General features: G+C 37.9%; 1 protein-coding gene across 1 annotated transcript in view; it reads right to left on the reverse strand.

The window, feature by feature from the left end:
* Nucleotides 1–26,266, reverse strand: part of LOC114242224 (GTP-binding protein REM 1) — a 142,865-nt gene extending 116,599 nt beyond the window's left edge. The window contains exon 1 of the mRNA XM_028173307.2: nt 25,798–26,266. Coding sequence (XP_028029108.2) covers nt 25,798–26,221 — 424 coding nt within the window. The 5' untranslated portion in view covers nt 26,222–26,266. The remainder of the gene's footprint in view (nt 1–25,797) is intronic.
* Nucleotides 26,267–26,969: the final 703 nt, after the last annotated feature.

Genomic DNA, 26,969 nt, shown 5'->3' on the forward strand with positions numbered 1-26,969 from the left:
ATTATGATTGTATTTTATACTTCTATAGTCACAAATTTCGCCAAGACTATACAATAAAAAATATTAACAAAGGCAAACAATATTGAATCTATTCTCAATTTGACAACAGACGTCAAGCACAAAAGTTTGACAATAAACAGTATGCATACGTGTGTGCGTCAAATACATGGTATGTAGTGTGTGTAACGTTTTCTTTATTGATTTAATGTATCTTTTATGCATTATTTAAAAAAAATATTAACATTGTGCACTTCTTCTCTATATTCTCTATAAGTGTAGAAAATTTCATACTCCTCCGTCCACGCAATTTTCGTAAAAAGGGATACAAAGTCTTTGCTTCACGTATTAATATATAGATAAATAAGTATGTTTGTCAATCTCTGGTACCTACGCATAACACAGAGAATCCTAAATTGGGGCCGGACGACCGTGCGTGATTTTCTCCTAATTATCATTATTGTTAATTCAACTTCCAATGAGCTCTTGCTATTTTATCAACAGCCAACGTTTACATTCATGTATGATGGAAATCTTAAGAAGCGTTTATAAAAGCGTCCTTGCTATTCAAACCAGAACGAACGTATGACTCAATCTTATTTATTCCATTGTTTATCCGGAAAATACACATGACATAAAAATAAAATGTTTCACGTCGTTTTAAAAGCACGTGGCGTGTAATTACTTTATTTAATAGTCTACATTTAACTACTTGGAATTGAAAATAGACGAAATAATGTATATGTGTAAGACTGATGTTGTAACCCATGTATCAGCCCGACGAGTTTCTCGCCGGATCGTCTCAGCGGGTCGCGATTCCAATCCAGTAGTAGATGCACTCGCGAAGCAGCTGCTCTCGAGTTGTTAGGTCTCCTTTGGAGGCGTTCGGGTTTAGCTAATCCCACCTCTCTTGTCTGAGCTTTAGCTCGCCTACCTGTCTTGGTGAAACTGGAAAGGCCTCGGGACCACCAGTAATCCTACAATCATAAAAAAATCGATGTTGGAATAGGACCGTTTCTTACAGAAAATACCGTTAAAAATATTTTTTTATGAAAACGGGATTCAATTTAGTAGTTACATCTCGCTATCTTTCTCTCTCACGTTCGTACATAATGCACGATGACGTCATAAGATATGTGAATTTTAATTGATGACGACGCTATAATTTTGAAAGCTTACTAAGTGATCTATTTATTTTTAATTCGAAATTGAGTTACCATTTTATGTTCGTTACCGTCGCCTGCGCGTGGTAAATAGCCACAATTCTGACTCACCAAGTGAGTCTCTGTACCACAATGCCATTGCAAAACAGAACGAACCTGACGTATGCGATTTGGTAATTAAATAATGCTCTAAAACTATATTAATTATTAATATAATCACGCGTGACTACGATTGGTTCTCGCATGAAAATAATGAAGCGGTTAGATTATGTTGTTCCGCATAGAGATCTCGTTTCGTCACCTTACCCGTGGCATACCGGTCAATACGTACATTTATTTTCCCTAGTAGGCAGATGACCATACGGCCCACCTGATGGTGAGTGATTACCGTCACTCATGGACGTCAGCAACGCCAGGGACATAGCCAAGCCGCCGTCCACCAAAATCATCCACGCTATACAGAATAGAGTCAGAACCGACGTCCTCAAGAATAGCCGGACAGAACATTGATGAGTAAATTAAAAGAAATCGGTTACCTATCATGAATACCTACTAATGTACAATTATACGCATTTTCTTCGTCACTGAAAGTACTAAATCATTGCCAAATGCTATGTTTAGATGTGCATTGTGTCTGAATGACGTAGTGAGAGTGAAAAGCGAAACATAAACTCGAACAATACCCGTGAATATTGTTACAGTTTCTTTCAATTGATATAAATATCATAGAATAATAATCGCCGTGTTTTTATTTTATTTAAAAACAAATCCAGTCATAATTTTGATGGCTTAGATTTAGGCGACTAAATTAAAATTGGAGTGTCTGTTTGTAATATTGAAATAACCACCTTTTACTACATGCATATGAATACCTATATATACGGTACATACATCAAAATAACATTTTTTACAATTTTTGCCTGTCTGTCTGTTTGTCCCGGCTAATCTCTGGTAACTATACTGAGACTTTAGAACTCTTATCCCAAGCCGGGAGGCGGCATTTACACTGTAGTTGTCTATGGGCTCCAGTAACCACTTAATACCAGGTGGGCTGTGAGCTCGTACATCTATCTAAGCAATAAAAAATAAAAAAGCTCTGAAACCACTGGACCGATATTGACGGGACTTTCACTGATAAGTAGCAAATAATATAAGGAGTAACTTAGGCTACTTTTTTTAGACTAGCTTTGCCCCGCGGCGTCGCCCTCGATACGACAATAACCGCGGGTAACATCGCGGGACTCAGCTAGTCTTTAATAATATTTAAAACAAAGTCGCTATCACCTCTGTCTATTTCTCGGCTTATTTTTTCTAAAAAACGTAACCGATTTTAATTCGGCTTTCACCAAGAGACAATAGATATTTTGGACAACATACGACGGTGTAAAAAAACGTTTTACGTGTTAGAAATATTATTTATTCTATTCATTCCATTATAAGTATAAATTGGCTGTATGAGCTAAAAGGCATAAGCCTTACATAATGTTAAATTTATTGAGAATAGCTGTCACTGGCTGTCAATACTTTCTGTCACTTCCTTCGCCGTGGTTTTGTGGCTCGGTGTGTGAGTTTTTTCTAATCTTTAATTATATTGATAATCTTAATAAATTTAAAGCATTTTTGCATTGGTTTATAAATAAATTGTCAATAAATATTATAGCGTGTTAGTTTTCTTGTAACGGTCTGCACACTCGCCTGTTCCCGAACAAACTGCCAGCTCATAGGTACGCTATACCTATTTTAACATTACGTACACTGGCCCAATCTCAAGATAAGCTTATAGTACACACGGTAACAAGGTAATATATTATGAGATTTGTACAAAGCATCTACACTACCACATGTATTCTAATCACCTAAATCGTATAGTCGGTCAAGCTCCAACTACTATCAAAATTACAAGGCTTAATTGTTAATTAAATGTTCATTGTGTTACGAAGTTACTAGAATATCGGGACATCCGACTACACGACAAAATTTTGTAACGAAAATGTTTCTATGCCTGCTAACATTTAATTTTTTCTGTAATGCACGAAATTTTTAATGGCCATCTTTTTTCGTCGTATTCATGAATATCAAAATTTAGATTACCGGCGAAACATCTTTTTAATGACAAAACAATTTTCTGTGTTAATTCTCCGGAGACTTGTAACGTAATTCTTTTGTTTTGCTTAACGCATTTTTTTTTCACAAAAACTTGTTAATAAGGGACAAGACATCTTACGTTTTAAAATTTCTGCGTAAAATATATATATATAAATCACACAACTTCATTATCAGTGACGTTATTTGGAACAAGCTAACCACATAGTATAGAATTAAATAGAATGATTAGCCAGAGAGAATCATCAAAATGAGCATTAAAGAACGAAATGGCATAGGTTCGCGTAACCGTTCAAATCTAAACTATTCTTACCTTTTTTAATTGCTGTTTTTAGGCAGACGAGCAGTCAACCCACATAATGGTAAACAGTTTCCGTCACTCGTGGACATCAGCAATGCCAGTGACGCAGTCAAGCCGCAGCCTTATTTCATCTGATTCTATCATAAAAGTGTTTAAATATTCGCTAGCTTCATCTTCAAATGGCTGCATTAGTTGTTGAAAACTCGACGCCCTTAAGCTCGTGTGAATGTGCTTTAAATTGGCGAACCGTAGTTCCGTAACTAAGTTGGACCAAACTTGAACTTCAAGCAACAATTAGTGAAACAGTAACTACTTCAGTCACGCTTCACACGAAAGCTTAGAAGCTTTGTGTACAGACGTGCGTTTATAATTAATTATCTATTTATCACACTTCATGCATGCTAGTTTACACTGGCGAGCTTGGTATATTAACATTTTCTACCAACAAATCAATAGTGACGTAGAAAATGTGGTAGGTGCATCCATTGACAACTTATAGTAAAAATAGACATGCTATACTATACCTAGTCAGGTCATAAATTCTGTCACATGTTTAATGTAAAATAATTGAAACAAGTTTATTCATTATATAACCATTCATATACCAAAATGAACTTAACAAAACATAGATTCTTATGACACTAAAGTTTATTCAAAATGACCTCCGTGATTTTGAATACAGGCCTTCAATCTGCGCGGCCAGTCGTCTATCGCAGCACGAACGAGGTCCATGTCAATATCGGCGGCTGCCTTAATCAAGGATGTCTTGAGTGACTCCAAATTGGGATGAGGCTTTGAGCACGCCTTTTCCTCCAAGTGTTGCCATATCTTGTAATCTAACGGATTCAAATCTGAACTGGAGGAGGGCCAGTCTTCGTGCCGGAAGAAGTCGATTTCACGCGCCGTCAGCCAGTCTTGTATGCTCTCCGCTCTATGAGCTGGCGCCGAATCTTGTTGGAATACCCATTACCTGTTATTGAACATGGTATGAGAAACAGGTTCCACAAGGTTCGTCAGGACTGTATTTTGATACACAACTGCATTCGTTTTTACACCTTTCTCATAAAAATGTACCTCTGTTAAGCCCCAATAAGAAACTCCCAACCATACTATGAGCGAGGATGGAAAATGACCTCGTTAGACACGCGGAATACGGTTGCTCGCTTCTTCACTACTGTGTGCGTACACCTTATCATTTTGTTTGTTGTAGCTCTCTTCTACGGTAAAAATTTTTTCATCCGAAAAAAGAATTTCCCGATATTTTTTTCCCGCGTACCGCTTCAACAAAGCGCGGCATCTCTTCAGTCTCAGGTCCATTAGACGAGCATTCAAACGATGTCCTGTTTTTCTTCGATATGCCCGAAGCCCTAAGTCTTCATTTAACACCCTTTTTACCGTGGTTCTGCTTAACCCCATCTGAAGGGCCAACAGTTTCTGCTTACGTTTGGGATTTCTTTGAATTCGCGCCTTCACAGCTTTTATCACTGCTGGAGTCCTAACAGACCGAGGGTGACCACTTCTTGACCTGTCATCTACACTAGAGTCTTCATTGTATCGTTTGATGATACGATAAAGGAATCTTTTGGTTATATTCAAATTTTTCAGTATGTTAAAAATTTGAATTGGCGCGTAACCGCAACGATGCAACGCAATAACTGCAACACGGTCTTCTTTAAGCGTCCACTCCATATTTAAAAATGAGTAAAATTCTAAAAGTATACATTTTTATTTTCGTGAACAATTCGAAATTCGAATTCAATAATTTTTTTGTGGCCAGCATTCTAAAAGAAAAGTTTTTACTGTGTGACAATACTTATGACCTGACTAGTTATATTGTGTATGTATTAATTATAATAAAATATTAATAAAAAACTAGAGGTGCCGCAGTAGTCGAAATTCGACTATAATTAATTGGAATTGTAAGTTTGTACACTATTATGATTGTATTTTATACTTCTACTATCACAAATTTCGCCAAGATTACACTATAAAAAGTATTAACAAAGACAAACCATATTCTATTCTCAATTTGGCAACAGACGTCAAGAACAAAAGTTTGACAATAAATAGTATGCATGCGTGTGTGCGTCAAATACATGGTATATAGTGTGTGTATGTTTTCTTTATTGAAGTGAAAACTTCTTTAGAATCGTTGTGATTTCAAACCGGATGCAACGGAAAAAACGACAGGTAAGAGACACAAATACAAAAATGTGTAGGATGAAGCCAGCAAAGAATGAGACAGAAATATACATACTATTTAATACAGCGCCATCTGTGAGATTTTTTAATACTAACGTGTGTATGAAAGCTCTTGTAGTGAATTTTAGTTTAGGATTATACGTGAAATTAAAATATCAATTCACAGAGGACGCTACCTTACAATTATTTACTAATGACAAAATTTTACATATACTTAAGACGTTTAGGATAATTGTATTTTAATTTTGGAAGGTTTCACTTCTACCACGTGTGAATTGCACACATGTTTTTTTTTTTTGTTTTGTTTTTTCTCAAATATTTTCTTTTTTTTAAATAAATAAAAGTATTTACAATAAAGGAAAAAACAACTCAAAAAAATACAATTAAAATAATAATAATGAAAAATGAAAAGGCCAGGAGCGAGCGCCTCATTCCCACAGTTCAATGATACGAAACTAATACAACTCGAATGAGCGAACGCTAGTACATACGTAACTGACATAAGTAAACATTTATAAGCGTCTAACCTGCGATAGAATAAGAGAAAGCACGTCTGAAAATTTAATTTGTACTGCATGCTATTCTCTATAATTTTAAGTTTAAAGAATAGCTACAGAGAATTACAAATTTTCGTCCTGACTACGGAACCCAATATACGCGATCCAATACACGCTTGACTGCATTTTTACTGTTATAGGGATACAGATGCACTCACATCTCACCTGAATTAATAAAAAAATATGTTACCTATAAATTACCTATGAACAACAAACACGCGGAAATGTATGGTCGTCTTCAAAGTCTTAAAACCGGATAACGTGATTACAAAATATTTACATGGGATTGTGGACTGACTGCTTAACAAAGCGAAAGCTTTACAAACAACGGACCGTGAAGCTCAATATAATTTTGCGAATACGCTGTCAGCAACCGAATCCCGAATGAAATAAAACAGTATACGTCCGATAGATAAATGTCTTATTTATGTTGTGTTTTATTGCTTTTTTTTATGTCCCATAAATTGTTTATCAATTGTTTACTCCAATTCTGATAAGAATCTATGTCGGGTGAGTGAAAGGTGTTGTTCATTTATTGTTGATCAAAGGGCCTTTGGGCAAATTTCACGAGCTCTTTCGCGTTAAAATACGTAGTTTGTTAAAAACATCAATTAAATTTTAAGGTTTAAATTCGCTATGAAATTAGTTTAATCTTTAGGGGTTACTATTGGCTAACTTTCGCCTTACTGCTGAGCACGAGTTTCCACTCACGCGATATAAATTGTAGCCAACTTGAGTGAAACGGCGAGTGGAAAGCCAAGGAATAAATAAATAAACAAGAAAACCTATTATAGCATTCTAACACAACTAACAGCGAATTCAGTACTCTCTAGACGCTGAGTTGGTTCTCTGTTTATGAACAGTTAACCTATTATCTTCATGGCCAATAAAAATATCTTATTTGTATTCATTTATGAATCGAGTCAGAAAATTCACGAAGATAAATATGAACAATATAATGAAAATTCGTAGATTTGTTAATTAGTTTGTACTATGAACGTTTGAAGATTCATTCGATCGATTTAAAGTTTTGTACAATTGTTATTGATGTTCCAGGGTTTCGTCAGTCACATCGTGGTAAATTAGGGGCCGGCGGCCAACTGTCTTAATATTTAATTTAGCGATGTCGACAAAGAAATTTGATAATGATTCACAGTCAAACTCAAAGTATGCTCAAAAAAGAAAAAAAAATACTTGTGGTACTTAGTACCTCTTGTGAGTTGCATCGTTTTATCGAATTAACATATTATTATCCTCACTACTATTTGTAACAAATGAGGACGGGGCCTCTCTCATACCCAAACTAAAGGAATACAGTATTATTAAGAAAGTGTGTTTTGTCGGAATAGGTAGAGGCTCATTCACTGGAATTCTTTGATTAGATCTTAAATAATTATTGGATTTAAAATTGAAATTTTCGCCGGATCTTCTGAGGACTGTGGCTCTACTTGGAACAGGTGATAAAGCTTATTTTGACGTTTACTTAGAATATTCAATAGCATTTAAATTGAATTTAATTATGGTGTTAGTCAAATTGTGTTAGCAGTAGGCTTTGGTAACCAATTAATACTATATGGACCGTGAGATTGCAAACCCATATATGCAATAAAAAAAAAAACGCACGCTGAGTATTCATTCTTCGATGTTTAAGACACAATTTAATATTCACGCATAAAACAAACAAAAAAAAAACATGTGTGCAATTCACACGTGGTAGAAGTGAAACCTTCCAAAATTAAAATACAATTATCCTAAACGTCTTAAAATTTTGTCATTAGTAAATAATTGTAAGGTAGCGCCCTCTGTGAATTGATATTTTAATTTCACGTATAATCCTAAATTAAAATTCACTACAAGAGCTTTCATACACACGTTAGTATTAAAAAAATCTCACAGATGGCGCTGTATTAAATAGTATGTATATTTCTGTCTCATTCTTTTGTATTTGTGTCTCTTACCTGTCGTTTTTTCCGTTGCATCCGGTTTGAAATCACAACGATTCTAAAGAAGTTTTCACTTCAAAAATTGTATTATATTTGCTACCTACTTTCTTTAAATGTACAATTGATTATAAATACATAATGCACCACTACTCGATGTTAGTCTCTTGTTTGCGATTAAGAAGCTAGAGCAAGTACCCCGCTGTGCCTCTTAATAGCTATAAAACATTATTACTATACGTGGTTCTAAAACTTTAGCCGCAGATAATTCTCCCAGGGCATCGTTCTGAGGATTGTCAAGTGATGAAACGTGACCTGATAATCAAAAATGGCGAGACCATACTGTGAATAATATGAGCATTTGCAAACATTGTAGTATTGGATTGTACAAACCCTTTTCGAAGCCTTTATAGATACCAGCGGTTCTTCGATGTAGTTTTGGCAATACGCTTTGGTGGCTGCTAACTTTGACAACCTTATTCAGTGAAAGAAGAAATTTATAACTAGGACTATGTTTTTTTTTATACCCTTGTAGGCAGACGAGCACACGGCCCACCGTGGAGTAGTTACCGTCGCCTATGGACTTCAGCATGCCAGGGGCTGAGCCAAGCCGCTGCCTACCGTTGAGTACTCTCCACAAGCCTCGTTTGAAAAAGGATGTGCTATAGCGCTCGGGAAACATCGTAGAGCTCATTCCAAATCCGAATGGTGGGTGGCAATAAAGATCTCTGGAAACGCACTGTGGATAAACGTAGTGGCTATAGGTAGTATGGATGGACTCTACTCCGGTGGCGGGCGGTGCGATGGTAAAAACGACATTTTGGTATCATCTCAAACAATTCTTCAGAGCACATAGCGTGATGATTACATAATACGACGATTTCTATAATATTAAAAACCGTTTGTAAACATATGTTGGATATTTACTTCCTTTTAAAATTGAGTACCTACAGCAGCCGTTCAATCCATTAGGGTATATTTTAATATATATAAATTACGTGTCCCGTTGTTTGTCCGCGATGGACACCTAAACTACTCAACCGATTTTAACTTCTTTCTTTTTTAAATATGTGTTTTGTTCCAACTTAGGCCATAGGATGGCTTTTATTTCGATTAATGGTTACAATATTAATTAATTAATTAACAATAAAATTATTTCTTATGTTGATTATTGTGATTAATTGTAAGTTTCATAAGCATAAAACAGATGACGACTTAAATCAGTTTTTACAGACAATTGTAATACTGTCTGATATTAATATGTCATAGATGGCGCTGTGTTAAAAATACCAACGTTTCACATAAGCTATAATTTAATGGCATAAATACCACGTGTTGCTGAGGCTAAAGTATAAGTGAAATTTATTTTGTAGTAAACGCAATACAGTGAAATCCAGTTGTTCTTACTTTGGTAGCTTTTGTATTAACATAGCCGGCCATGTGTTATTTAGAAACAAAAACCTTAGCCACAGCAACGTGTGGCCGGGTCTGCTAGTATATAATATATACCTATACTTAAAAATTCCAAGTTTGCACGATCAGGTACCATTTGCCATATAAAAAAAAATCTATCGAAGGAACTCTAAGTAAAATAGTGAACAGTAGAATATTAGAAAGACCGCATTTTAAGAAACAAAACAAAATATAATTTAATACGCAAATTGTAGGTAATAAATACAATTTGTTCCACGAAAAAAAATATTGTTACTGTGAATTCCAGAACAATCATTCGACCTCCCCACGCTCCTATAAGTCGTTCCAATAAATAAAGAATTACCAAGCCGTTTACTAAATTCCTTCAAGAATCTGTTGGCTGTAACTGTAAATGGTACAGAATGAATTTGACATGTCGAGAACGTCAAGCTACTTCTCGACAATTCAAAAAGTAATTTCTTAATACGAAATACGCAGGGCAGGGGCGTAATCGGGCAATAAAAACACAATTTATTCGTCGTTTATTGGGTTTTTTAGACAGTGCTTGGATCCCGCACGGATAGGCACCAATTTCCTGTTTGTTTCGATCGTCGTGAAACTTTTTATCGCGGTTTTTGTGAAGACTATCTCACCCGTGAAGCCTGAATCTGTTGTGAGGTGGACTTTTTACTAGTATCCCAATAAATCTAACTCAACTTTTAGGTAGGAACGCGCGAAAGTTTCGCTGCAGTATACATGTTGGTAGCATAGCGGTATAAGCTCAAACAAGTTTTCTTTAGCAGCATAAAACTTAGGAACCGGAAACAATCGAAATATAAACCTTATCTCTCTGCCATTAAGACTGCTACTTAACTTCTTAGAGTGTGTAGCGAGCGACATTCAGGTGGAATTTGAGCTAGCATAAACAAAATTCCTTAGAGACAACTTCAAAGCGTAGAGCATTAGTAACAATCTATGTTATTGTGCTTGTTCTAATTTTAATACTAACAATTACTTTAATGCGGTTCTTTGAAAAGTTATTAGGTGTGTAACTAAGTCTTCGCTTTCTATTTTTGTGATAATGCAACGTTGTTTTGAAAAAATTCTTACAAATGAATCATTCAAAGTATTTCTCATTAGCAGCCTCAACTTTATCTCTTCTTTCCGACAGATTTAAATGGTGGTTCTAATGGTTTACCTTTTGAGGCTATCCACGAATTAAGCAACTCTGTGATATATGTATATGAGTGGAACTTTTATTACAATTATAAATAAAATTTTAGCGTCAGGAAACTATTTGTACCAACACAGAATAAGTTAAAATGAATGTACATCGTATATCAACACAAATTGGCATAGATCTAATGAACTAATAAGAAGGAAGAGGAGGAAGGAGAGGTATTTGATGCCTAGTAACAACTTTAATACTATTGCATAAAGAATTCAGAGTTAACTTGTGACAAAATCTCGAACCCAAATTAATTCACATTGCCCTGTAATAAACTTTTATAGTAATCTAAATTCAGACCTGTGGTATAAGCAGTTTTGTTGTATTTAAACCACGGAGTTCATTAAGGTGGGGATTTAACGTTGGCCTTTTCAATTTAGTACGTGAACGAATTATTTAAAATTTTCGCGGCTATCCACGTTACACATACTATTATTTAAACACGATTTCACATGTAGGTAATGAGTTCCCGATATTACATTAGTACGTTAAGTTTCCAATGGCAAGTCCATGGGCGACGGTAACCACTTACCAGTAGGTGGGCCGTATGCTCGTCTGCCTACAAGGGTAATAAAAAAAATAATGATAAGATGCACCAACTATAAATAAATTAAACATTAGTTGTTATATGAATATAATCAATAATTTAAATAACAAATACACAGTAGTATTGGAGTACAGTCCTTAGTGCTTAGTGCAATTTTTTTAACTTCTCGATCACGTAAAAGTTAACTCAAATTTGTATGTAGCTGCAACAACAGCGCACCTACGTTGACCGCTAGATAAATTTGGGTTAACTTTTATCCGATCGAGAAGTTAAAGAACTCACACTAAGTACACTTTTTTTTTTCCTACCTAGGCTTAAGAGGCTATTTCAGTTTCTCCTTGACGTGTAGATAAGCTCGCGGGGTTCAAACCGGGTGTGTTTGCCAACACTGGCCCTAGCAAGAGCAGTGCTTCGCAGAATCTAGCACCGGATCGGAAACGCGACCCACTGAGAAGATCGGGCGAGAAACTCAGTGGGCTGTGTCTGTGGGTTAATTCGCTCGTCGAGCCAAACGACGGGTTCGGCGAGGACGGTGACCGGTGCTTGAGGTACCTAAAAGCTACGTTAATGGGTCGGGAGGATCCGTAATGACGTGCGTAGTGTGACGTCGACTGTTTACCACACACAGAATCGAGTATGTAATTACTTAAGCACACTGATCGCTTGAAACGAGTTCACAGTCTTATCTCGTAGACCGCAAATACTCCAAAGCGTGCTTAAAATGTCCAAAAAGGTCCATAGAAAGGATATTACGCTCGGTGAAACTTCATAAAACGTTACCCCATTTACAACGGAGCAACGCAAAAAGAAATTCAGAACTTTTAACAAGTTTCTCCGGTAAAAAGTTCGACGTGTATCGAATTTGATAGTGGACCGAAAATACTTAAATTGGTTACCTTTTTTGACCGAAATTTTTGTAAAAACCAATCTCGGTGCGAACAAAACAGAACATTCTAGTTAATAAGTTTTCCATTGTTCTTAAGGTTCAGGATTTCCGTGCTCACTTTCAGAACCTGGTCCCTCGTTTGTTGGGGGTGGCCGGCGCGCTAAGCCGGCTTCTGCCCAACGTCGGGGGGCCTGACCAGGTGACGCGCCGTCTCTATACGGGGTGGTGCGATCAATGGCACTATACGGGGCGCCCGTGTGGGGCCAGTCCCTGGCCGTGGGGGTGGCGAAGCTGCTGCAACGGCCGCAACGCACCATCGCGGTCAGGGTCATCCGTGGTTATCGCACCATCTCCTTTGAGGCGGCGTGTGTACTGGCTGGGACGCCGCCTTGGGTTCTGGAAGCGGAGGCGCTCGCCGCTGACTATAGGTGGCGGGCTGAACTTCGTGCCCGGGGCGTGGCGCGTCCCAGCCCCAGTGTGGTCAGAGCACGGAGGGCCCAATCTCGGCGGTCCGTGCTGGAGTCGTGGTCCAGACGGCTGGCTGATCCTTCGGCTGGTCGTAGGACCGTCGAGGCGATTCGCCCGGTCCTTGTGGATTGGGTGAATCGTGACAGAGGACGCCTCACTTTCCGGCTTACGCAGGTGCTCACTGGGCATGGTTGTTTCGGTGAGTTCCTGCACCGGATCACAGCCGAGCCGACGGCAGAGTGCCACCATTGTGGTTGCGACTTGGACACGGCAGAGCATACGCTCGTCGCCTGCCCCGCATGGGAGGGGTGGCGCCGTGTCCTCGTCGCAAAAATAGGAACCGACTTGTCGTTGCCGAGTGTTGTGGCATCGACGCTCGGCGACGACGAGTCGTGGAAGGCGATGGTCGACTTCTGCGAGTGCACCATCTCGCAGAAGGAGGCGGCGGGGCGCGTGAGAGACGCACAATCCCGCCGCCGTCGAGCGGGGGCCAGGGAGGCGGATTTCGCCCAAGCCCTGGCCCTCTAAGTGTTTCGGGTCCCCCTCACATGTCGGTCTGGGGACCGGCGAGGGGGCCTAAGAAGACGACGTGCAAGCTGCTCTGCACGCGTTTTACGCAAGAGCATCCGGGTGATGGAAGGCCGGCTATCCTCGACCCACGCTGGTTTTGGCCCAGCGGGGTATTCCGTAGGGTAACCCACTCTAACCGGCGCCATCTAGGCGGGCTTCGGACAGTCTGCCGACCGAGAGGGCTGGTGGTCGTGGCGCCGACGACCGCCAGTCCGGCGTCCCGAGGGGGAGGGTGATGGGAGAGATGTGCTCCGCACTAAACGCTTCACTTTCCCCCCTTTGCCTTGTCATGAGTTCTGTCTCATGCGAGGTTTGGACGTTGGTTGTTGAGCGACAGGAGGTTTTAGTCAGTTCGACTCTGACATACCCCGCCCAGTATCCCCAGAAAAGGGCGGAAGTCCGGCGATTTCCTCCTGACCAAAAAAAAAAAAAAAAGGTTCAGGATTTGCTCGTTATGAGCATGAGATTTCTTAATATTTAATCGAATGTAATATCACCGGCCAGAAATGCCATGGGTATTGCATACAAAAAAAAGCGTGTATTTAATTTGAAATATGAATTTACGGAGTTTTTTATTGCCGTTTTAGACAGCCAAACACACTTATTACAAAGTTAAGTCGTACACTGTGTGTATTTCTAATAAAAATCTTACGTTACGGACGTTTTTTTCCGGTTAGGGTACCCCTCCGCATCGTCCCATAAGGAACTTCGTCCCAATAAATTGTTTATTTTGGTGCACAATAAAACTATATACTCTTCCTAACTCAAGAAATTGTGAGAATTTGTCAAAATAACAGCTTGCATTCCTAGTATGTCTAAGAACAATGATAATTACTATTCAACAAAACAATCAATATCAGTTGTTACGGCTCGTTTGCTGTCTTGAAGCCAGTAAACAATACCTGAAACTATTTCTTTACCTAACATAGACGAGGGATATGGGTCAGGCTAAGTCTTCATATGCTGTAATCGTAAATTTCAATACTTTACAGTTTTAGTGGAACGGAAAACAGAACGCGCTTTTTTCAATGCTGTAAAAAGAGACAGATAGGCGATCTTACGACATACCGAAGCTTACGACGTGAGACAAAAGTCGGTAACATTGTACTACTGTCCTACTCTACATGTGTATGAAAAAAAAAAGCATTCACATAAAAGTTTCCCTGACAATTACAACGAAAAATAAATCAGTCGAATCGGTCGTACGGTTCTCGAATGATGCTTCGTTATTAATATCAATGTTTTTTTATTACTAACTGGCTGACTTCGTAGTGCCTCAATGGATAAATAAAAGACCTAAACTTTTGTATAAAATAAACTTATAACAAACAAAAGGAATCCGTCCGACGGGGGACACATCAAAGGGAATATTATATTTAATTCCGAGTATTTTCATATTTCTCTATCTTTTAAACCTTCTTTGGACTTCCACAAATAATTCAAGACCAAAATTAGCCAAATCGGTCCAGCCGTTCTCGTGTTTTAGCGAGACTAACGAACAGCAATTCATTTTATATTTAAAAAAGATAATTTATTTTATTTAAAAAGAACAAACCAGGCATTGCACGATATCGCTTTGTTCAAGCGATGGGTTTTGTTGCCGCCGTCGGTTTTCTAGAATAGATCGCATTTAAAGATAACCGCTCGCTGAACTTCCTGTACATATTTATTTATTCATTTTGTTTTAGTTGTTATCGTACTGTCTTTTGTATTTAAGGAACAATGTAATAAATGATAATATAAAATATCAACATGTCTACTAAATCTAAACACGTTCATTTTCTTTCGGTCCAATTTAAAACGAAACCGGTATTTCCGACGTCAAGTATTATTTTTAACATGAGTGTCCTCAACAAATTGGCATTCCCCGAGAACATCCTCCTGTATACTTGACTAGAATATCCCCGTTAATTTTGTATTTCACAAATTGCCGCTCAAATCGATAAGTTAATTAACTTTTTCGACAGCGTATTAACGATTCAAATTATGAGTCGCTGGAATTTTCATTTGTTTCATGTTCAAAAACGGTCTTGATTGAAAATCACTGCGGATTAATATCAGGCTAATTTGATTTAGTTGAAAAGCGTCCGTGGTGTTAAGGAGAGCGTCCAATACAGTGCAGACCAGCGGTCTTTCTCTGAACAATTATTTTAGTTCTCTATTCTAGCTTAGCTTCTATTCTTATTCTAACTTCGAGCCGTAGAGTCATAAAAATAGATGTGTGATATATGCGTGTGATCGTTTCGTATCAATGGGAAGATCTTCCAACGTGATGTCGGGATATTGGGTAAGATAGTTTTATATTGTATTGTTTATGCAAGGATTTTAGCCCTATCAATGTTTATGTCCGATTTCCTCCCTGGCAGAGACGATACGGATGTCGCGTTTCTATCAGCGAACAACACATTAGATACATATCACTTTAGGGATGGGGACTATTTCTCTGATTTGATGATTAGTCTCTGATACCCATAGCACAGGGAATCCTAAATTGAGGCTGCATGACCGTGCGTGATTTGTTCTCAGTTAAGTATTATGATGTTCATTTTTTATTTTTATTTTTTATCACCCGTGTAGGCAGACGAGCATACGGTTCACCTTATGGTAAGTGGTTACCGTCGCCCATGATCTTCAGCAATGCCAGGAGCAGAGCCAAGCCGCTGCCTACCGTATACCGTAATGTATATTGTGAGTGAAATTATTTCCGTATATTATTATAAGTTAGATTAGTTCTAGTTATCGTAATTGTAAGGATCTACTAATTACGCGAGTTCATAGCCGTATTTGATTTGAGATATATTACGACTTTTCTTGACGACGTATGCACACGTGTCGTCAGGTTTACAAATTAATAGTATAGCGGGATTTGAGGACCGGTATCACTCGGCGAATATCGACTCGGGTGACCGCGTAAAATTTCACATGACAAATTACGACCCACTCACCTCAAGCGTACGAGTATAGTGAGTCAAGCGAAAGAATGTTTTTCACTGGTGGTAGGACCTCTTGGGAGTCCGCACGGGTAGGTACCACCACCCCGCCTATTTCCGCCGTGAAGCAGTAATGCGTTTCGGTTCGAAGGGTGGGGTAGCCGTTGTAACTATACTGAGATCTTAGAACTTATATCTCGAGGTGGGTGGCGCATATACGTTGTAGATGTCTATGGGCTCCAGTAACCACTTAACACCAGGTGGGCTGTGAGCTCGTCCATCCATCTAAGCAATAAAAAAAAAAAAAAAGCATCAAAATAATATAAATTAATTTCCCTGAATCGAATTGAATTTATTTCATTCACGTACTCTTTGGAAATACGTACGTAAATGTGATTCAATAAGGCTTAGGCACGGGGTTCAGATACGAGAGGATTTGCGTTGTAAATGATGGGGCGCCGAAGGGAAACTTGGAATAGTTTGGCCTCATAAAATATTATTTGGTGCGCATGGTGGAATTTCGTGTAAGACGTTGTCATAAGTGTTTTTGTAATGTAACAGTAACTTTTTACGATCTGTTAGCGTGTTTCCGTTAAGTGAATAAAATGCGTCTAAATTATATAATGATATACTTGTGCGTTGTAATCTTTTTTTTTTTTGTTAAAATTGGGGATATTGTGATTTAATGATGACCAATACTAAAAAAAATAGAAGAGTGAGAAGAACGTTATGGGAAAATCGTAAGCAAAGTATATATGTATGTGTATGATGTATACGTTTACGTTATTTATGTGTGTATGTATATATACGTAGTCTAATATATTATGTATTAGTGTTTTTGATTTTTTATTTTTATTAAGTTCTTGTCTAGATTGTAAATTGTAAATTAATTAGATTGTATTCTTCTACCCACTCATTTAAAGCTTTCCTTCGTTAAGAACGGTTAGCTGGTAGAAGACTCAATTGTTGAGTTAAGCTCGCCATTTTTTTATATCTTACGCAATTACTGTAATATTAACTGTCTGTACAATAAAGAATAAAGAAGAAGAAGAAAGTATTTAAGATACATTTGTAATGACATTTTTTTGTTATTTTTTAGCCAAGAAATTTTCTTCCTTTAAGAACTTTTCATTGGCTTATTAGCGAGCTCTCAGTGTTAATGATATTATATTAAATTAACTCTAAATTTAACTAGTATAAAAGTCGTTGTAATGTAATGGTCATATACGCATAGCTATCTATGCTGCAATTGGAGGTTACAATTTTTTTTAAAGATTTATTTCAAAATTATTCTAATATTCGGGATCTTAAAAAAAAACAGTCTACGGACGTACGCAATTATCGTGCCGGGTGTTTCAAATGAATAGATTTTAAAAGAGGAAACTACCTAAACGTAATTAATCAAAAGTAAATACGGCACTATCCGACGTCAAAGTATGACATGGATCGTGCTAGCTCACGAATGGATTGCTTCATGCCGTAGGGCAGGAATCAGAAAAAGGTCGATAACCGCCCACGCCGATCTAAAATACAACCAACGTATATGGTAATAAATTATCTAAATAATTATTAAATTAAGTCCCATGTGCAAAAAATAGCGAAAAAAGAGAGAGAAGAAAAAAACATTGCGATCCTTTTTGGATAATGAGATAAGGGAAATTTTCAACGAACGAAACCTTTTCCGTTACGGGTATAAAACAAATTAATTCTTGGGTCAAGTGTTAAATTTTAATTTATAGATTTAGGTATTTAATTTTCAAAGGGTTTTAAAGCCTTATTTTTTGATTCAATAATAGTCGTGACGGATCCTTTTCCTAAGTAAGAACTACAAATTAAAACTACTATAATATATGTATGTCCATTTGATAAATTATTTATTGTTTGCCATGTAATATAATTAAATACAGTTCATATTTCCTATATCAAAGGAATCCATTTAATGCTTGTCTTAATTCTATCTTCTTATTCTTCTTCTATATCGTTCACTCACTACTGAGGATCACGGCCACATGTGACGTTCCTCCACTGTGTTCGATCATGGATGACTACGACTAAGTGTTTCTCTTACTAGGTCTGACCATGGCTGACCTGGCTGGTGTTCTTTGGTTAATTCGATAGAAGTACGATAAGACCGAACGATGACGTTCAGGAAACTAGAAGGAGAGGTAGTTGATCTTAGTTCCCGCTACAAACTTAGTAACCAGGAGACAATAAGTAGCATACGAACTTAGATTCTAAGTTCGCTGCTCGCAAAAAGAGAGACGATACCTTAAATGGCATATGGTCAGAAAGTAAACAAGTGACAGTCGAAAAAATCCTTTACCATCCACAACGGTGCATAAATGAATAGTATAGAACTGAACCTTTATGGATTTAGAGCTTTTGAAGGCAGAATAATGTGTCTGACGGTATTTATTTTCCAACATAGACGCGCTAACGATAATTCCTCGAAATCTCCAACAAGAATTATCTCTTGTTAAGAAATAAGTGCTCGAAATCTTGTGTATCCCTAGTTATTTCTGCTGATTTGACAATATAATTGCGCGTTGTACTCATACGATAATTTCGTGCACGTTCTGTATAGTTTAGTTATAAATTAATTTTGCTCTTACAACCATTACATAAATGGCACCACCCCTGTACTCACATTAACAATTAACACATTTAAACTTACCAGGCTGTAAAGGTGTTTCGTAATTTTGTTTCTTAAGTTCCTTTAAGAATTTAGGGTTGGCAACTTGTTATATTTCGTCATAACATTTCATTTTCATATTTATTTTATTTTATTTTATTTTTTTATTGCTTAGATGGTGACCATATCAATGGTTACCGGAGCGCATAGACATCTACAACGTAAATGCCGCCACCCGCCTTGAGATATAAGTTCTAAGGTCTCAGTATAGTTATAACGGCTGCCTTCAAGCCGAAACGTATCACCCCTTCATACGTCACCCACACGACCCACAAGACGTCCTACCACCAGTAATTACGCATATTCTGATTTTTTAGGGGTTCCGTTTTTATTACACGATGTTATTCCTTCCCCGTGGAAGTAAATCGTGGACATTTAATGTTATACCTGATATTATTATCTAAGATCGATATTATCTACTCCCAATTGACTGGTAGCAGGCCAATCTATTTGCCACGCACCACCCGTCATCCGAGCAGAGTTCATCCTTACCATCTGGTACCGTTAATACATGTCCTTTTTCTAACCACGTTTAAAAGGAATAGTCAACAGTAGGCAAAAGCTTCATTATGCCAACTGTACTTTTTATAGGCCGCATGTTCATCTGACTTCATCATCAGCCCACTCTCATCCAAGGCTAGACGTAGGCCTCATCAAATTTACAGCATTGGCTCCAGCAACGGCCCTCCATATTATCCAAATTTAAACACAAAAAAAATATGCAGAAAACAAACATTAAGTTTTGCGACAAAATAAAAAACAATATATTGGAACAAGTCACACACGGTTCATCCGGCACCAATTTAGGACTCCCAGTGTTATGGGTACCAAAAACTAATATAGACACTTGTATATACGTTTTTTAAATTAATACAATTTGTATTAATCATATACTATATAGATAGGAGATGTGGTTACTACCCGACCGTAGACATCACAACCTGAATTTATAACTTAAGGTTACTTACTGAGCCCAATGGTTATCACAGAAGCTATTTTCATTGCTAGAATGAAGAAGGATATGACTAAACTTCTAAGTGGTTATCCAGGGAACAAAGAATGCTTACAGGGACAAGAGCAACGTTACTTCTTAATTTTATGGAAATAACGGTATCTTTCAAACATATCTATAAAAATTAATTGCTGTTCGTTAGTCTCATTAAAACTCGAGAACGCCTGGACCGATTTGGCTAATTTTGGTCTTGAATTATTCGTGGAAGTCCAGGGAAGGTTTAAAAGGTGAACAAATATGAAAATGGTCAGAATTATATAAAAACAAACAATTTTGTTTTTCCTTTCATGTGTCCCCTGTCGGACGGATTCCTTTTGATTTTATACAAAAGTTTAGGTATTTTATTTATCGATTGAGGCACTATGAAGTCTACCGGGTCAGCTAGATAATATATATTGTATTCATAAGCAAAACTATTTTAGATAACCTAACAAAGATACTTAAAGCGTCGAGACATTTCGACAAAGCTTCATTTAATAATACTCATCATTATTTAAAAGGAAAGCAATTTCCCCTGTCCAGTATTTGGACAGACTGCGCAAAGAAACCACACAAACACGTAATACATCTTCATTCCTTTTGTGTTTCCGTTTTAATTTCGTCCTTTGAACAATGTCTCTACGTAATATTTTTTTTATTTTTTTTTATTGCTTAGGTGTTTGGACGAGCTCACAGCCCACCTGGTGTTAAGTGGTTACTGAAGCCCATAGACATCCACAACGTAAATGCGCCACCCACCTTTAGATATAAATTCTAAGGTCTCAGTATGGTTATAACGGCTGCCCCGCCCTTCAAGCCGAAACGCATTACTGCTTCACGGCAGAAATAGTATATAATGTTATAATGTAATACAATGTACGTGAAAAATGAAGAAAATGACAATACTACACATCGAAAAAGAAGTTTCACTTCCAGTACACCAAGTTGCACGCGCACCGTTTTTTTTAATACGCTTTTATTACCTTCAGACGTATGTATGTTAAAACGTAACGGAATCTTTGAACATGATTTTGACCCCCTTTAAAACGTTGGATTAACTCGAAATTTGGCATACTTATTAAGGACCAATGACAGTTCAATATTAAAAATTTTTAATTCAACTAAAAAATGAAAAATAAATAATAGTTTAAAAAAACTAAAAAAATACACTTTTATAGAAAATTTAACTAAAAAACAGAACATAAATATTAATAAATTTGAATTAAAAATAGTGTAAGCAAAAATGATTTTATTGTAAAGAAAACGTGGGGTGCATGGTATCAGCAGTTATAAATATTTTATGAACAGATATGAGTAGAAGGGTTATTTTGATAATATCCTGAAAAGCTCCCCTCGCTTTTCTATAAAAGGGTTTTTTTTTGTTTTTTTGAACTATTATTTATTTTTATACCGCATCGACTCCATTCAGTCCTTGGGTATTTTCTTTGTTTAAACTGACATTCAAATGGTCTTCACTTTGTGGCATGTTCTTCGTTTGTTTGTTGTATTTAGGCTCCTGTAACCAGCCTACTCTATATTTGCATGAGGTTTCCGGTACGTGTATTGAAAAGCTTAAGATAAGGATTTGTGATGCGGGTCCACCTGTCGTCCTCCACTACAAAGCGACTCTCGAAGTGGGCGTTGGGAGTTTGATTTAGTGTTCCAACTAGTCTAGTATACAACTAAGAGGTGGGGTTTTAAAGGCAGTCATCGTCTAAGAGAACCCACATCACACACTGCTAAACGGCTCGATGAGAAGAAATTGCTATAATATATGTCGGAGAAGCCACAATTAATAACACCATCGTCAGACATCGTAGGTGCGAATAGGGTGATCGAGCTAAAAGAAATATTGAGTACACCAATCACGTTTATTGTCTTTGAACAATTTAGAAATCGTCTCTTGACGTTAGCAAACGAAAACGAATGACAGTTCTTAGGACGGAGGCACCGCTCTTCAAGAAGGCCGGTTGGTAAGTGTGATAGCGTCTATGCGCCTCTATCGACTAGGCTCTGTCGTAGCACGAAGTTAGCAGAGTTCCGACGATACCGCAATCGTGTTGTCATCTCTCTGGAATCGTGCTGCGTTTCGTTTAGCTACTAAACTAATGTCCGTCTCCGACATATATTTATTTAACTTTATCGTTCGATAATAATATTCATCAAAGTCCGATTTGTTTAAATAATGCCTATAGCAACAATGTCCAAGTGTGATTATTGGCACACGCTCGTAAAGAATAGGGGACAATCAATTACAAAACTTTATATAACTTCATGGAAAACAATAAGTATTTTAACGAGACATCAAACAGGCAAGCTTTTGGATTCCAATAGACAAATAACTTTCGGCTTGTGACGGCGGATACCCGGGCAAATGTTTCGTATTAATTCGAGGCGGATTTCGGGATATTGTCAAAGTTAGTTCAGGTCCAAATTTTAGGCGATGACATTTATAAGTGGTCCAATTATTACAGTTGACTATGAGAAATGTTTTATCGAAAGTTAGTCTACAATTTTGGCGTTAATTACCCGTCTCGAAGTTGGAATGAAATGTTTTTTAATTAATTGACGTAAGTGGATGGTACTGTGGGAAACGTCTACGCAGAGTAGGTACTAACGATATTTGCTTAATACAGCGACAGAATATCGGGTTTTATGTTTATTAAAAATGACAAAACAGTGCTCATTGACAAATAGCTTAGCCGTTTAATGTACTTGTTGGGAGCTATGCGAAGCTACCAAGTATTCACCGTGAACCACAAAATGAACGTAATTATAACATTATGCATTAAAAAGATTACAGAGTAAATTACTTAATTACCGGTTCTAGGGCGTATTGCGATCTTGAAATCCTGACTATTTTTGCTGCGAGACCTTTATTACAAGATCAAGACGACAAAATAATGAGCCTTTAATATTAGACACAAGTGTTTATCTAAATTCGAGAGCCTGTATAAGAATGTGTATTTTTTTATTCTGTTCAATTACTTGTAACGTCAGAATATTATCGTAATGTGTTTTTAATGACACAACGAGAAATGTACTACTGAATCGATTTGCGCAATAACTGGCCCGCAGATCTTAGTATTATAACTCTGCTAATATTTTTGAAGTTATACTTCTTTAGGCGCGTTATGAAAAATTGATGAGAGTGAAATTTTACGATGCGCGCGCACCGTGACACAAAATTAACAGAATGAAGTTGCCCACTAGATCGCTCATTACAATACGACCGACGTAACTTGGCGATTCTGAATATAGCCGCAGGTGAACTTTCCAAACCGTACCGAGAATTACCGAATTTATACGATGTCGAGAAAAGGGATGTTCAATATGCGTGTTTGAGGATGTTGTTTAATCGATTTTTTTTCAAATTGATTAAAATTTAAATTTAAAAAAAAGAAATAAATTTAATAAAAATAAAGTATAACTTCTTACGCGCGTACACGCACTCTTTTTTTTAGTTCACAGAACACGACCACAAAAGGAAGAGTCTATCGAGCGTGAGTTTTTGATCGAAAAGCCGTAGCGATAGTCCGAGCAGTGTTCAAAAGTTATCTAAAGATTTAAAACAAAAATGTTGTTAGTACTAATTAGTACTTACTGTGCCAGATTTATCCGTATCTTTAGTGGCCAAAGTTATTAATTAAATATTATGTAATTTTGATTGGACCGAACACATTCGATGGCTATAAACTAGGGTTTTCTTTTCTTCTGTTTTGTGGGTTTCGTTATCACCGTTCTGAGACAGCGGCTGTTTCAATGGGATTGAGAGTTTAAGCTTATCCCGTTACGGTAGGTGATGGTATGCACCTTAAAATATGTCGTCGGTTTAGATGCCACAAAAATCTATTATAAATAGACAGGGCGGGTGAAACTAGTACATAAATATTGAATTATCACGAGACTTACAAACGGCCAATGCCTATTTCTGCCGTGAAGCAGTAATGCGTTTCAGTTTGAAAGGTGGGGTAGCCGTTGTAATTATACTGAGACCTTAGAACTCATATCTCAAGGTATGAGAGGCTGGCATTTACGTTATAAATGTCTATGGGCTCCGGTTAGCACTTAACACCAGGTGGGCTGTGAGCTCATCCACCCATACATAAAATATTTATCCATATATCACAGTATTTGGGAAATTTCTTCAGGCCACCTAACGTAGAACGTCGAGAAAATACAATGCGAGTGTGTAATCTACTTAATCTCAATATTTCTATTGTTTTTATTCTCCAAAAGATGTTGAATATTTCAACCCACGTCTGCTTGTGTGTGTGTCAGTAGCCGCGATACTCTTGAGCGAATGGACTAATTGTAATGCGGTTTTTGGACGAGCTCACAGCCCAACTGGTGTAAAGTGGTTACTGGAGCCCATAGACATCTACAACCTTGAGATATAAGTTCTAAGGTCTCAGTATAGTTACAACGGCTACCACACCCTTCAAACCGAAACGCATTGCTGTTTCACGGCAGAAATAGGCGGGTGGTGGTACCTACCCGTGCGGACTCACAAGAGTTCCTACCACCAGTAATTTTAAGCATAGAGTAATTTTATGCTGGGGCTGAAAATTGGAAGCCAAGTACGATAATGTTTTAAATTTATATACATACGGACTTAGCAAATGTTAATAAAATTCTTTCACGTTAAAGAAATAGCTTCGTATAGTTAAAATGAAATTCGTAATTCTCTTATTTATTATCTGCCGAAAATTTCTAGCTGGTCCTACAACAAGATATTAATGTTTCGATTTGAAGGGTGGGACAACTGTTCCACAATACAATTTGAGATTGTCCTCGAGTTTGAAGATTGATATTGCATAGTAGAAGGTGGATAGATTCATGTTTGCGTTGTATGCCATATCACGTCATGTCATCATACTGTTTGATATAGATATCTGCGGGGTCTCTCTTTGGTAATAAAGTTCCAAAATTAAAATAGAAAGAATTAAAGAATAATTCATTATAAACTGGATTTCATTCGGATTGGATTTTAAAAATTCTGCCATTTTTTCATATTCAAAGCCGCTGGAATCTCGTATTTTTAATTGGATAAAAATGTTTTTATTTAACTGATTTCGGCACTAAGTTAAATGCGGTGGGTGTTGGATCCAAATATTTGCTTAATTAAGTATTAAAAATGGTTTTTGAGAATTAACGAGTTAATATGATAATAATCTACCTATTCGACGAATTTAAAGCAAATTATTTACCAAATTGATAGTGGATCAGTGCGACTTTCTAAACAGTCTAAACAAAAAGCGCCAATGTGGATTCAAAATGTTAATGGTTTTCTCTATTGCTGACCTATTCAATAGGCAGCAAAGTTAAGCGTGGTTATGGAAAAGCACACGGTTCTATCAAATAGTGCAACTTATTAGAAAAAAGTTAACGAATTCGGAAGGCGCGTGAGTGCGTCGCTAAAGTAATTTCGATGTTTCCTTTATTTTTTCCATTTGTTTTGATATGAAAGTTTGTTTTGAACGCAACAGAGCGCGTCCTCCGCTCGCACCGATTTATTTTTACCAGCGGAGTTAACCCGGCGCTCTCGCTGATTTACGTCGACTCGTAAACGTTTCACATGATTCAGTATGACACGAAAATAATTTTGATGATCGTCATTCTAACCCGGTTGTGCGGAAAACTCGTCTTCCGCGTCGGGCGCCACGCCGCGTCCGACTAGCTACTCCGGATCCGGTCGGAACCGAACAGGCCCACTGCCAACTTTTTTCATTTGAAATCATATTAAAGAGACCACTAAGTTTTATGAGCTCAAAAATAGATGAGGTGAACGAACGCGAGCAGCACTGACCTCCTTTCTGCGTGATGTTGAAGGATCGGAGTCGGTAGGAGTCCTCGTCCGGCTCTTCTTCGGGCTGGTGTGCTGTGCGAGGTACGTCGAGGAAGGCGTTAGAGCGACGGGGCTGGGCGTGTTGGGCAGCAGGAGGACGGCGGCGAGCTGAGGCCTGACGACGGACCTGTGGCGGTGTTTCGGTCTCTGCCAGACGCGGTTCGGAGCTGTAACGGGCTCTGGTTTCGCGGTCGAGCTGTTGCTGCTGCTGCTGACGGCGGTGTCGCACGGAGCGACCACCGGTGATGCGCGCGGACTGAGATCGCGCGGCTGGACGGCGACGCGGCGCCGGCGTGGTCTCGGCGGGAGCTGCCAGCGCCTCCATGCTCGCGGAGGCCGGCGCGCATATCGACTGGGAACGCTTCGTACGTCCGTCCGTGGCCATCGTCGCGACGGTACTGAACGTGTACTATACGAGTTTGGGCGCCCCGCCCGCCCCTCACGCTTCTGGGCGGACTTGTTGCATTATGAGAATAGTGCTCTTTTAAATGCCACTAATTGGTGTAGTCTCTAGTGAATAAATGGAGATAAATGGGAGTCGCACAGAAGTAAGTTGCATAGTACGGGGAGCAACAAACAAAATGGTAAGTTTTTAAAGCTATTTCTCACATAATATAAAGTAAAGATATGACAGTTAAATTTGCATATTGTCTGGGTAGCTTTAAACTGTAAGCATTAAATAAACTACATGCTCTCTTTGTTCAGCGTATTTAAGCAATATAATGCAACATAATCTCGACCTACAAAGACATTTTCATCCGAATATTATGTGGTTATAATTAAAAACTAAAAGGTCTGTGACAGTTCCTATAATGGACCAATAAAATGAGAGATTTGTTTTTTGCAAGTAATATTTTTTTTCTTCTTTTTTTTTTATTGCTTAGATGGGTGGACGAGCTCACAGTCCACCTGGTGTTAAGTGGTTACTGGAGCCCATAGACATCTACAACGTAAAATGCGCCACCCACTTTGAGATACAAGTTCTAAGGTCTCAAGTATAGTTACAACGGCTGCCCCACCCTTCAAACCGAAACGCATTACTGCTTCACGGCAGAAATAGGCAGGGTGGTGGTACCCACCCGCACGGACTCACAAGAGGTCCTACCACCAGTAATTACGCAAATTATAATTTT

Source organism: Bombyx mandarina, chromosome 11 (genome assembly GCF_030267445.1).
Source record: "Bombyx mandarina strain Sakado chromosome 11, ASM3026744v2".
Taxonomy (NCBI): domain Eukaryota; kingdom Metazoa; phylum Arthropoda; class Insecta; order Lepidoptera; family Bombycidae; genus Bombyx; species Bombyx mandarina.